We start from the raw sequence: 14,087 nt of genomic DNA, 5'->3' as shown, positions 1-14,087 counted from the left end.
AGCTAAGTTTGGGCAAAAATGTCTTAATTTCTTAATTGCAATGCAAACTGAACTTTTTTTTCCCCATGTGTTTAATTTGGATCGTTTGTCCTCATGAGCAAGACTTTTGTATTTTATTGACACAAAGTTTTATAAAGTACTACAAAATACTAAGTCAATAACTCCTCAGCTGGCCAAAACCACATAGTGGATAAAAATGCATTTAGTAAACAGACACACAGGCCACTAAGTCATTGTTTATCATTGTTAATCTTGTCGTTTAAAACAGTTCTATTGAGAGCATGTTATGCGTCGAAGAATGGGGCATTGTTTCAGGTAATCAGTCTGATCAAATGCTTAACTGTTGAAAGGTTGTCTGGTATTCAGATTCACTGTGATAAATTGGAAGGACAGGGCAGCACAGTGGTGCAGTGGTTAACTCTGTCGTCTCACAGCAAGAGGGTTCCTGGCTCAAATCCACCGGCCGGCTGGAGCCATTCTGTGTTGAGTTTGCATATTCTTCCCTGTCCCACAGACTCTAAATTGCCCAAAGGTGTGAATGGTTGTCTGTCTCTACACTACATGTTAGCCCTGCGGTTAACTAACGACCTGTCCAGGGTGTACCCAGCCTCTTGCCCAATGTCAGCTGAGATTGACTTCAGCTCCCCCACAACCCTGTGGAAGATAAGCAGTAAAGGAAATGGATGGAAGAAAGTTGGAAGGATGAGGTACAGCCCAATGTATAAAAAACAAGTTTTATGGATAAATAAATAAGGTATTTAAAGAGCAGAAGAAAGATGATATAACACCCTCGCGTACCTCAGTTGCAAGGTAATTACCAAACTAAAACTAAAGCTAACAGCCTTGTAATGAATCCTACTGCCATGAAGATTATAATGTTTTGTTTTTGTTGAAAGTGTTTTAGAGATGTTTTGAATCCACTTAATGTCAATTTGAAGACTGTAGTATAGTTTATTTGACATTAAGAGAAGGGGGAAATTAAATCACACACAACATAAATGTCAAGGATTAAATAATAAAGTCTGAGACTTATTTCCATTGAGGTCATTGAGCAATCCAGTAAAGTAAATACCTACATTATCATTAGTAAAATCACCCAAAGACAAACAGCAAGAAATGAAATATAAAAAACAACATATATGGTTTAAATAGAATAATCAACAATCAAGTGAAAAAGGCCTTCACATGTCAGGACAAACTTCACATTACTTGTTTAGTCCAAAACCCAAAAATAATCAACTTACAATTGTAGAAAACAGAGGAGAAAAACAGGAAATGTTTGACATTTTTGCTTAAAAAATTACTTAATCAATTATCAGAATATTTTACTTATGGCAACCGAAACGTTAAGCTATAATTTATTTGTACCCTTGACTACTATGTGACAAGCTAAGTTAGTAGCTATATAAAGAGTTAATTCAAAATTGATTGATAGATTGCCGGTAAGTTAACAGAATTCCTTCCTTCCATATATTTTTAATATCATGACCAACAAGTTTTTTTTAAACTAATTTTTAAAATAAAAAATAAAATAAACTACCGTGGAATTTGGTGTAAAATGCAGTAAGAAAGTTTATAGTTTTATAGTTTGAAATTCATTTTGCTTTTTAAACTGTAACTATTGCACTTAGGCCTAATTTGATTGAAAAAAATCTGGCAAGGTCCAGATGAATCTTACTAAAATAATAACTGTGAATTATGCAGCATTGGCAGTTGTACAAGGAGAACACAGAGTACATAATGCCATTTTCAGCTTGTATTATTTCTTTCATAGACCATACATGATCTTATAATTTTTAACTTTTTATCTAATAATTTCGACTTTTAATGCCATAAACTTAAGTTTTTATCTCATAATTTTGAGTTTTTATCAATTAATTTTGACTTTTTATCTCATAATTATGATTTTGTATCTGATAATTATAGTTATCTCATAATTTTTACTTCCTATTTCATAATTATGATTTTCTATCTCATAATTGTGACTTTGTATCGCATAATTGACTTTTTATCTCTTAATTATGATGGTTTATCTCATAATTGAGACCATAAGCATTTTTTTTATTGTCGAAGGGAAGTTTTCATCTTTTTGTGGCAGAAATAGGCTTCCATACCATTGTGTCCAAGTGGGGTCAGCTGACCAAGGTTCCTTGCAGCTGACACGGGTGTGAGAGGATTCCGCTGCAGCTCATTGGTCGCTTCATTTGGACGATCACATGCGCGTGTGTGTTTAGTTTCACTTCCGCACTCTGCAACTGTCTGTAGCCTGTTAGCCTCTGGGATGACTCTTCACAAATTTTGAGCAAAAAAACGCGTTTATTATCCAGGAAAGCAAATCGTGCAGACAACAACGTTCATTTGAAACTCCTGACTTTATGCAGATTTACTTTATTTTATCTGTAGGACGAATTAGGAGCAACATTTCTCTGATAAAAGTCAACCAGGAAGCGACGATAGCGTGAGGAAGCTCACTGCATCTTCAACTGGCTACGTTTTTAAACAACTTGTATGTTAAACTGTAACTAACAAGGACGCGTTGAACATATTTACAGTCATGAAGGTAGGTGGACAATTTGGCCTCATGTCCAGCCTTTCAGAGGGGGAGACTTGTACTGACTGTTTGCTCAGGAAAACTTATCGCCTCATGCGGACAAAAATTCACCTTTTGCAAGCACACATTATATCCACTGACTGCTCTAAATGTTTGGTTTTACAACTTTACACATTTAGAGTTACTGAACCTCGGTTTTCTGTTGCTACATATGTGCAACATCTATATCGGATTTGCAAACCTTTGTGTTTTTTGTTCAGGAAACACTTAAATTTTCATGCACATGTTGCTTACTCAGCACAACCGTCCATTTTGATTAAGACTGCAACTAACGACTTTTTTTCATTATCGATTAATATGCCGGTTATTTTCTCAATCAATCGTTTTGGCTGTAAAATGTCAGAAAGTAGTGAAAAACGCCCGTTATAATTTCTGTCTTGGTTTGTCTGATCAACAGTCCAGAATTCAAAGATATTCAGTTTACTGTAATGAATGACACATAAACATCTCAAATCGTCATATTTGAGATGCTGCAACCAGCAAATATTTAGTATTTTTCCTTGAATTGATTATTCAATCGTCCAAAAAGTTGCTGATTAATTTTCTGTTCATCAACTAATTGACTAATTATTGCAGCTGTAATTTCAGTGGGCTGTGTAGATAAAATCCTCTCTTGTAGGACATGTTTGTTCTGCAGTGGTGGAAAGTATCTAAATACATTTACTCTAGTACCTAACTTAAGTACAGTTTTGAGGTACTTGTACTTTACTTGAGTATTTATATATGATGCTACTTTATACTTCTACTTGACTACACTTCAGAGGGAAGTATTGAACTTTCTACTCCACTACATTTATCTGACAACTTTAGTTACTTTTCAGATGAAGATTTGACATTTTACAAAAAGCAGTGTGCAGTCGGGGTCACATTTCAGATGTCTATGAGTTGTTAACAGCTCCACCAAATAGTGATTTTTTTCCCTCTAAACTTCTCACATGGTTTCATTTCAATAAATGTTCAAATGATCCAATATTTCACCAAAAATCAAAGATTAGAGAAAAATTCCAAAAACCAGCTTCAGATTTATCTGGTGAACTTTGGAGGGGCCCGACCCCTAGGTTGGGAACCACTGGACTAAACTAGTAAACTGTATATAAAGTAGTTGAACTAGCTCCACCTCCAGCAGCTACAACAGTAACATGCTGCTCTAACACTGATGCTTCAGCATTAATAATCTAATGATGTCATATATAATAATATATCAGTCAGAGGAATGAAACCACGACTTTTACTGCAAAACTTTAACTACATCAAGCTCATAATACTTATGTACTTTTACTTAAGTAGGATTTTTCATGCAGGACTTTCACTTTTAATGGAGTATTTTTACATTGCTGTATTGGTACTTTTACTTATGTAAAGGATCTTAATACTTCTTCCACCACTGTTGTTTTGTAAAGTGATATTAGGATATAGTAAATTTAGTGAAAAGTCTGTTTATTTAAATACAAGAATCACACAGGTATCCATTTTTGGTTAATCCAGTCAATTAAAATAGTTTACAAATCAAGGTATGTCATCTAATTGATGCAAAAAGAATCAAATATTGCCATAAAACAGCTTGAGAAATAGAGCTGCAACAATTAGGTTACTAAATCGATTACTCGATTGACAGAAAATTAATCAGCAACTATTTTAATAATCAAATAACTGTTTTATTGATTTGTCAAGTAAAAATGATAAACAGTCACCGGTTCATGGCTCTCAAATTTGAGAATTAGTAGCTTTTCATGGTCTTTCTTTTGTAAACTTAACATTTGGAGGTTTGGAAGAAAATAAGAAATGTAAGGATGTCACCTTGGACTTCAGGAGGTTGTGATGGTCATTCTCACCATTTAATGATGTTTTATTGACCAAATGATTAATCAATTAATCCTGAAAAAAACAGCAGATTCATTGATTCAATATCACGTAAGGCAAATGAAAGCATAAAATCTTTACATTTGAGAAGCTGGAACCAGGAAATGTTTCGCATTGTTCATTGAAAAATAAATGAAATTGTATGTAATAGTTTTTAATTTTAAAAACAGTTGACTAATCAACTAGTCGTCATCAGCTCTAAAAGGAATAGCTCACACAATATAAACAGTATGGAAAAGTTTCTATAGACAGTTTATATTGTCTCGTAGTATATATTTTAATATTGCCCAGTCCTTATTTCAAATGAATACTAAGAAATGATTTTTAAGAATCCCTTGTATGATGACAAATGAAATAACCATCTTTTTTAGGCTGAGTGTTAATTATATGCCACATTATAACATCTGTGCCAGGTGTTCAACAGTCCCAGTGGAGGGCCCTTCCTGGTGTGGGCCCTGGCGGTTCAGCTGGTCCTGTGTGGGAGTGGGGTGTTCGCCAATGAGGACACCAAGAACTGTATACTGCCCTCTGAGTCTGAGTCAGAACGGAAAGTCCTCGATCGACTTGCACCGCTTGCCCACAAGAAGTAAGACATGACTCATTCCTGTACCAGCAGAGTCATTGATATGACGTTAGATTGTCTATTATCAATCAAAAATCATCACTGTTTGAATATGTGAACTAATCAGGACGGAAGCATTTTGCTTCATTGTCTTTTAGCCTTTACCCTTTTGCTTTTTCACCACGTCTGTCTTGCATATTATTATTATTTATTTACTGGGATTTGTTCTCATGTTGACAGCTTCACAGTTCAGACCAAGAATGAAAAAAACGAGGAATACACGTATGTGTTCCAGTTGTGTGGGGATGCAGGAGGTGTCCCTGGAGCTGGGGTCATTCAACTGGGCAGCAAGAAAACAGACAAACCAACAGTGGTCGGCTCTTATAATGCAACACAGGCCATTGGAGGAAGTAAGTTTCTGTAAAATAAAGGAATTTCACTACACAGTATGTTACACTACTTTTGTCTTGATTTGAATTTTTAAACTGGGTTTGTAGGTTACAAAATGCTTTGAGACAAACTATGAACATAATAAGCCCAAAGCTTAAGAGTAGTATACTGTTCATTCTTGAATGAACTCTTCATAGGGTGCTTTGGATCAGTATTATGTCTGTGTTGATATTTTCTTGCCCTTGCAGGTGACTGGGTGATGCTGATCTACAGAGGAGGTGACAAATATGACGGCCACTGCTCCAGGGAATCCAGGAGAGCCATCATCATGATCTCTTGCAACAGGAAAATAGACGTGGTAAAAGAAATACACATGGTTTTAGATCACCATATTTGAGAAAAGGAAAGACCAAAACTGGCATTATGTTAAAAAAACAAAAAACAAAAACACAAGTTGCTGCTTGGTGGTGGGCGAGAAGATATAGAACATATACTGTAGATGTGGATGGGATCTTTGAGTAACATCTCTACCAAGCTTATCAGATGCAAAAACACGGCATGTCGGTTTTAAAACTTTGACACAGGAACTCTGGAAGTTACCGAAGTGATAGTCATTTTATTCTCCGCCTTGATGATTGTGAGGTAAAAATTAATTAGAAACACTCTTTTAATGTTACAAAGAAAATTACCAGGAATGTAAGCTTGCACGTACTTGAATGGCCTACGTAGGATGTTGGTGGATGACGTCAGATTGTGTTTGGATAAAGTCTGACACAGATCAACTTTTTTTGCCAAAAAAAAACCTCCCAATAAGTTGTTTTCTGGGGGTTTTTTTGTTTGATTTCTTTTAGCCATTTTTGTTGGCTCTGCTGCAGTGGTTTTATTGAAATGAATGAGGGGGCTGTTGTCTTTCATCCAGCACTAATGTAGGCCTGATCATGGCCTAACGCTTCTCCTGTGTGTCATGCAGTCTTGCACCTTTTCTTTTTTTAGTGTGTTACCTTGTATTTACCTTTGCCTCTCTCTCTCCGTCTCGCTCCCAGGGCCCGCTGGAGGTGATCGCAGAGGACAGGGAAAGGGTGCAGGACTGTTTCTACCTGTTTGAACTGGACACCAGTGCTGTGTGCCCACCTGTCCAATCCCAGATCAGCACTGGCTCCATAATACTCATCATGTGAGTAAAGAAAGTCTGTGATGCTACAAAAAACAATGTTGTAGTATTACTATAAATGATCAGTGATAATAAGTGCTCTCTTCTTTCAGTGGGTTCTGTCTTCTGGCTGTTTACCTCATTGGAGGTTTCCTCTACCAGCGGCTGATTGTTGGAGCCAAAGGAATGGAGCAATTCCCAAATTATGCTTTTTGGGTGGAATTTGGCAATCTGACAGCAGTAAGCCTTCCTTGTTGTTGGTTAACATCAGTTAAAGATCAGGTTCATGTCACTTTTTTTGAAATTCATTACATACGTACTCCTTCTTTACAGGATGGGTGTGACTTTGTGTGCCGGTCACGAAATCGAGAGGAGCCCCCCGCTTACAGGGGAGTGGCCACCGAACCTTTAGAGGAAGAGCCAGAAGAGAGAGATGACCACTTATTACCTATGTGACCTCAATATGTCAGAAATGGGACATTTTCACTGTGTGACACAGTTTACGCTTTCACCGGTTTGATGAAATTGCTGCTAGACACAAGTCTGTTTTCTTGTGCTGGTTTAGACTTGTGTTTAGTGCAACTACTGTGTGATCTGCTTGTCACTTAAGAGGGCGTGTTACTGGGCTGACAGAACTGTCTCCTCTCCTATCCCATGCATTTCATTCAGTTGTTTGTTGGCAAACAAATGAGTGATTCATCTAAGATTACAAACTACAACTTTTCTTCTATGGAAATCTGGCACAAAAGGGAGAAGTTAAGAAGTTGGCTTTCTACATGAAACTTAATTAAATTACACATTGCTCAATCTTTTTCTGCTTAGCTAATGACAGTTTGTTGTTTTAGATTTATACAGATTGCAGCAAAGTGTTCCTCCTAGGATCCTAGTCGTGCATTGACAGTTGCAGGTTACAAAACACACAAGTGTTGTTGCTTGTGTAATTTGGCTTTAATCAGTTTTTTGTTTTTTTGTTTCTTCTTGAAAGACAGAGAGGTAATAGGAGAATGTGAATGTTTAAGTTTAACTACTCTAACTATGCTTGCAGCCTTGCTACACAAATATCACTGCAAAAAAAAAACATAGCTTGACTGACTTTGTATTAGTTTGGCCTTTTCCTCTCTTCCACATATATAGGGGAAAAGCTTCTACATCAATGTTAACATCCTTGTAATATTGTCAGTTTCCTGGTTGACATCTGAGAATGACAGTTTTAACTAACAGTCTTAAATTTTTATCAGAAAGGTCAACAATGCTGTTAGCTTTAGGTTCACACATTTTGGTGTCTGAAGAAAAACACCCAACTAAAACACAAAACAGAAATATATTCCTTTAAATCTCAAATGTTTACTTATAAATGCTATAATACAGTGATGGCCAATTAAGTTGGCCAAGTTATGCTTTCAAAAAGTATGATACACATGTAATACTTGTATTTTCATAGAATAAACGCACATTCGCTGCAGTGACAATGTTCATAACAGCAAAACTATTTAATAGTGAATATTATAGTGGGTATACTGTCTGTCCATATGATAAAACTGATCCAAACACTAGATGCACTGCAGGGGAAAGACCAACATTATAGGATGAAGAGTAGTTTGTCTTTGACCAAATCTGCAAGTTGCTTCATGCCTGATACATTTCTTCTGTAGGGTGATACAGTGACAATGGAAGCACTTAATTTTCTGTGCACTTCCTGTATTACTATTATATGGTTGCTGAAATGTTACAGCTCTGAGGATATCAATAATTAGGTTTGAAATATTTTTACATAAATCTATTGTAATTAATGCTGGTAAGGATTAAAGCAAGCTTTTGGAGCTTGATGGCAGACATTATGTCACATAGTTTCTGTAGTGAACGTTACTATGAGTTACTGTCAATGTGAGCATCTATGTATATTTGGTTTGTTTCTATCACTTGCTTTTGTGTGTGTGTGTTTTCTTTTTAATGTTGACATTTCTTTACTTAGTTCAGTGAATCAACTCCTGGATCTTGATCTGATGAAAATGGTTATACCTGCAGAGGAAGTGAGCTTAACAACCTCTATATTGATTAAAAAATAGCCTGTTTGGCTCAAAGATGTTTTCAAATCACAAAGATTTTTGTTTGATTTTCTGATTCCATTAAAAATACAATTTAAAACTAGTGTATGTATGCCCATTGTGGTGATGAACTCAGTACACACCTAAGTGCACTCACCTTTGGAGATACAGTATAATGAATGTAAAAAACTTTTAATAAAAACATTACATGCACAGTATCATTTTTATTAGTAATGAATATTCACATGGAATGATGGTGAGATTTTCTGTGCTAATGTTATTGACTGTACACCTCCTCCTGGCAGATGTTTCAGGGAGCTGAATCCAGTTTATCAGGTTGTTTGATAAGTGTTTAGTATTCCAGGCCTGGAGGCTAAAATCTTGAATATACACTTGCCAAGTAAACCAGAAAATAATTTGGCTGGGAAACAGAAAAGATTTTTACTACTGACTTCTACAATAGGCTGGTGTCCCAAGATAAACAGATAATATAATAGACAAAGGTAATTCTTGCATGATTGTGAGCACTTGAGACAGACTCTAGAGGTGTGAAGTGAAGTTGAGCGCAGATGAAATCATGCTTTCAATAATGTTACCATAAAGTTTCAACAACTTTCATCTATACTGGTAATTTAATCAGTTTACCTCTCAGAATAAACTGTATTTTCAGGTTAATTTCATTTAACTCCTCTTCACAATACCTCCTCACTGTCCTCTACTGCCATCTATAGTGCCCCAGTGTGTAGCTACTGTTCAGCTTGTTAACATATACTGAAAACTAAAATAGACTTTCAAGTGACTTTTTAATCCTCAATTTAACAGCCTACCTGTGTAACCGTAAACAAGCATTTGCCTCTTCAGCCTTATAAAGCGCATGTGGCTCACTCACCACAGTTTTCAATAAAGTTCAGTAAAGACTATCCAAACATGAGTATGACCAACGGGGAAATGGGTATTAGCTTCTCGAAAAAAACATGCTCTACAAGTGAATACAGTAAGTACGGAAACCAGTTGATGTTGTTAGGAAAAAAATAGGCTACTGTAAACTCATATAGCTGACTGATGCTGCTAGAGTGATGTAGAAATCAGCCATGTAGCCTATAAAAGTAATGTGTACCGGTTGCTACTTGTACTTAAATGTAGGTACAGCTGAAGAGAACAAGATAACGAGGAACAAGGGAGCAACAATTGGGGATTTACAGTGTAACTTCCCGACATTTACCAGAACTTACAGTGTCATTTCCTCATATGAATCAGTGTATAGGTATATGGATGAAGTGCAATAAAATCAAATGTTTTTGACCTTTGCTCTTGGCAGTTATGACAATCATTTTTTTATGCATGTGTTTGGCAGCCAGGCTTTACCCACACTGCAGGAATTTATTATGTTTACGTCTACTACTTCATTGTATGAATATGAATAAGAACAAGTCAATAAATGGTTCTGTACTTTTGAAAATTAGCTTCTAGCAGGCATGTTGGTCCAGCACTGTAGCAGCTCATATCAGGCAAACTTACCTCTCTCAAGTGCATAGCTATGGAAGGCTTGTATTGTTAGGATGAAAAAATAACAATTCAGTAATGTAATAATATACGTAGTATATCTTTAATTACACAATAATAAGGTATGCAGGAAGTTATAAAGAATGATTTCATTCTTTAATTACACAGAAACCACAGGGTGTGTGCTGTTCTTCCATTCGTACTCTGTAAGTACAGACTATTTATTCTATAAATACATAGTAACAACAGGCGGCGGGCCAGATTATAAAGTTTACACTATTCTGAAGAGGTTAAACACTCATTGTCCTGTGAGAACAGAGGAAAATACTTGATCACTTGGAAAGGACTCCATTTTTGCAAAATCTAGGTACTTGGCTCTCTGGAAGCCTACTGATATAAGTAAGCTCTGGTTTGGGACTTAATCACCCCAAAGGAACCCTGGTCAGGAGCCCAACACCTGTACCCCCACCCGCCCAGAGTTACTCTCAGCACACAGGCCATGGCTGGCAGCAGACCCTCAAGCTGTCTCTAGCATCCTGACTGAGGAAGAGCACCATGATGACACAGAGCATCCACATCAGACCTCCTTTACCTGAAGGAGCACTTCACCCAGTTAGAAGTAGAGCTGATGCAGCTCAGGGGAATTGTCTTGAAACAGACAGACAAAAATTCAGCAGAGCTCTTACAAACAACAACAACTGGAACAGATGAGAAAAGAGCAAGAAAGCATACAGACAGTCCATCAAAAACAATCACTCAAAGAGTCAGAGAAAGCCACAAGAAAGACCTGTTTGCTCTGACAGAGCAAGCGATTGAGCTACAGCAAGGGAAAGAGTAAAGAAAGGCAGTTCCAAGTATTGTGTGCCAGTGGCTGATTGTTCAAGACAAATACATAAAGCAAAATTGGACGTATTGGGTGGAGGTTGGCAATCTGACAGCAGTAAGGCTGATCTAGGCTGATCTGACAGATGACATCTATGTAACTCCCTCTAAAACCACAAACCAAACTGTCGTATTTACATTTCTGTGTGTGTGGGTTTAAACAAACAAATCAGAATGTTTTAATCAGTAACCTTTAGCTATTTGAACTTTGGAGAGAGCCAGGCCAGCTGTTTCCCCCTGCTTCCAGTCCTTAGCTAACCACCTCCCAGCTTTAGCTTCATACTTGAAGGCTTGATGAGACATTCTGAGATATACACTGATTCACTTTCTTGCTGAGAGGTAGAGAACAGGCACACAATCGCCATGTGGGATGGGGGCATGTGAAAAATGTTGATCAATGTTTCCCAAAGCCTAAGATGCAACCTAAAAAGTCTCGTTTTGTCCAACCAATAGTCCATAACCCAAATATATTCAGTTTGCCAACATAGAAGATTAAAAGAAACCAGAAAATATTCACATTTAAGAAGCTGGAATCAGAGATTTATTTTTTTAATGGAATGCAATATAGTGAGTATATTTACCAAAGGAATCTGAATTCACTGGTAGATATAAGAGATAAAATATAGATACAGTACTTTGGTTATCTGTGTTTTGACTCAATACATTTTGAGGCTGTATTATGTTGCTGGACTGCACATTTACTGAAAGGTGTTTCTAATATTTTCTCAACCTCATTCCCATACAGTATGTGGAGGAACAAAGACATTAGCAACGCCTTAATATACTGAAGTCTATCACAACTATACAACAAACTGCAGCCTCAAAACATGCCACATCTATCATCAACATTTACAAATGTAAAAAGGTTGGATTTGATGACTGTGGTATCAAAATACAGTAAAAATGGGTTTTGGCTCTTTTGGTCACTCAGTGTAGTTGTTAGGTTTATATAGCATTTATTATTACGGACAAAAAGCTCAATTTCGGTCTCGTCAGACCACAGAACCTTACTTTTTCACAATTCCCTTATTGTAAACAAGAGTCCAGATGTCATGTGAGTTTCTTTCAACAGCTGTAAAGCTGTGATGCTGTATGTACATTGTCTCCCATCTCAGCCTGGAACCTCCTGGTTCCTGCAGAGCTGCTGTAGGCTTCTTGGTGGCTGCTTTTTCCACTGCCCATCTCGTAGACAGATTTACAGCTGTGCCAATATACTTTCATTTTTTAAATAGACCTTATTGTATTCTGAGGGATATTAAGTACACCTTCCCCTGATTGGTACTTTGCAATAAACGTTTTCACTGATTTGTCCAGTCTGTTCCTTTGTCTTTATTATGTTCTTTGTGGCAGGAATTTAATTAACCAGCTGTGTTTAACCAAAAATCACGTCATACCTTGATTACACACAAGTGATCTCCATTTAATAAATGATGGAACTTCTGTAAACAGTTTCATGCACCAATGATGATTCATAGACATGCTGTTGTAAAAGAGCTATCCAGTAACATATTATTTGTTTACATTTTTCTTGTAGAACTACATAAATGACATGTACTGTGATTCAGTGGTTAAAGAAATAAGAAAAAGTCCAAGAGGGATGACTACTTTTGGTTGTAGATTTTAGTATTATAATACATTTGAAGTATGTACAAATTCAACTCAGAATTTAAAGAAATAAAGTCAAGTACTGAAAACGTCCTTGCATAGTCGAATGAACAACGCACTTTGTCCATTTAGAAGCTTTTATGAGCATTTTATTAGTTGGCTTCGAGTGTTTTAGGCCGTTAACACATTTCTAGGATCACATGGTGTGTGAATGTAATTCAACCGACGTTTCATTTATATAAAGAGTTGAAACCTTGCGCATGAAAAGGTGCCCCTCCCGTGCGTAAAGTTTATTTCTGGAAATGGTGTCTGTCTCAGTGAGAGACGAAGACTATCCGGACGATGCAAGCAGCGTTACTAGGTAGTATGTCCGTATTTTCCTGACCTTTGCTCATCTTTTTGGTGTTCTCGTTTTTTAGCAGCGAACAATATAAAGTTTTAGCACGACTGAATACGTTTCAAATGTTTGTGTATGTATCACATAGGCGACTTGCCTTACACACACACACAACTCTTATCTATAGCATACAAAAACAGACTACATAGACAGACAGGATTAAAAATGTAGTTACATTTTTTTTATTGTATTCAGTGCAGTTTAGATGTGAAACAGGATATTCAATTCAAGCTCCTGGCGGACGCTGTCCATTGTGCTGATAGATCTGTATAGACCACTTTTACATATAGCAGTGTCTTGTAATCCCATGTGGGATGGACCAAATGTTTGGCACAGAAATAAAAACTATAAACAATATTATTGCCTACATATTCTGTAATGTATATTGTATAGACCAGTTATAAGATTCATATTATAATACGCCATATAATAATACGTGTGTGAAGTAGATTTTGAACACAACGTTGCACATTCTTTTTGTACTGTCAGATACTTTGCCACACAGCGTGACTGGAAACGGCAGGATTCAAATCCTTTTTATTTACATGACGAGCAAGAAGTAGCCAATCAAGAAGTAGCATTTTCCATTACGTGTATTTTTCCTTCTAAGATTGGAACACTCCTGACGTCACACACATAAGAACGCTATGACGCAACAGTGCATTGATGCGTGAGGTCAAAACACATCAAAGCCTTTAATGCTCCATGTAGTGAAAACAGAGAGGGATCAATCAACCCATTTTACACCTTTGTGTCAAGTATTAGCAATCTTTAGAACCATAGTAGGATAAGAGAAAGACAAAATACTGCACTGTTGCACTGCACTGTTACCTCTGAGAGTAAACTCCTTCTATTTGCCAACATGTCAATCTTGATAGTGGGTAGTTGGGTCACCAAAGCTGCTGGTCGCCTCTTCAGTTCTGGTCTGGGACTTAACCGCCCCCGTACACCCAGGACTAACCTCACACAACCTGTGCCCCGTGGATCACTTCTAGAGGAGTGGGCACCACAAGTCAAGACAGACTGTCAGGTCCGAAGCTACAGTAAACTCAGGTTGCTACACCAGGAGGCCAGCAGCCTTT

General features: G+C 37.0%; 1 protein-coding gene across 1 annotated transcript; it reads left to right on the top strand.

Annotated features, from left to right (window-relative positions):
- The first annotated feature begins 2,215 nt into the window (after nt 1–2,215).
- On the top strand, nt 2,216–8,831 carry m6pr (mannose-6-phosphate receptor (cation dependent)). Its single transcript, XM_067601237.1, has 7 exons — nt 2,216–2,560; nt 4,885–5,057; nt 5,274–5,443; nt 5,672–5,781; nt 6,467–6,597; nt 6,687–6,813; nt 6,907–8,831. Exons 1-7 carry the CDS (start codon nt 2,555–2,557, stop codon nt 7,027–7,029), a joined length of 840 nt encoding a protein of 279 aa, XP_067457338.1. The 5' UTR covers nt 2,216–2,554; the 3' UTR covers nt 7,030–8,831.
- The last annotated feature ends 5,256 nt before the right edge of the window (nt 8,832–14,087 follow it).

This window comes from Thunnus thynnus, chromosome 10, assembly GCF_963924715.1.
Source record: "Thunnus thynnus chromosome 10, fThuThy2.1, whole genome shotgun sequence".
NCBI classification, from domain to species: Eukaryota; Metazoa; Chordata; class Actinopteri; order Scombriformes; family Scombridae; genus Thunnus; species Thunnus thynnus.
This window is presented reverse-complemented; position numbering and strand designations above follow the sequence as displayed.

Excerpts from the sequence above, each read along its gene's own strand:
- m6pr (XM_067601237.1), top strand. Across the intron at positions 5,058-5,273 it reads GCACCGCTTGCCCACAAGAA|CTTCACAGTTCAGACCAAGA; the intron begins GTAAGACATGAC and ends TCATGTTGACAG. Across the intron at positions 5,782-6,466 it reads GCAACAGGAAAATAGACGTG|GGCCCGCTGGAGGTGATCGC; the intron begins GTAAAAGAAATA and ends TCTCGCTCCCAG.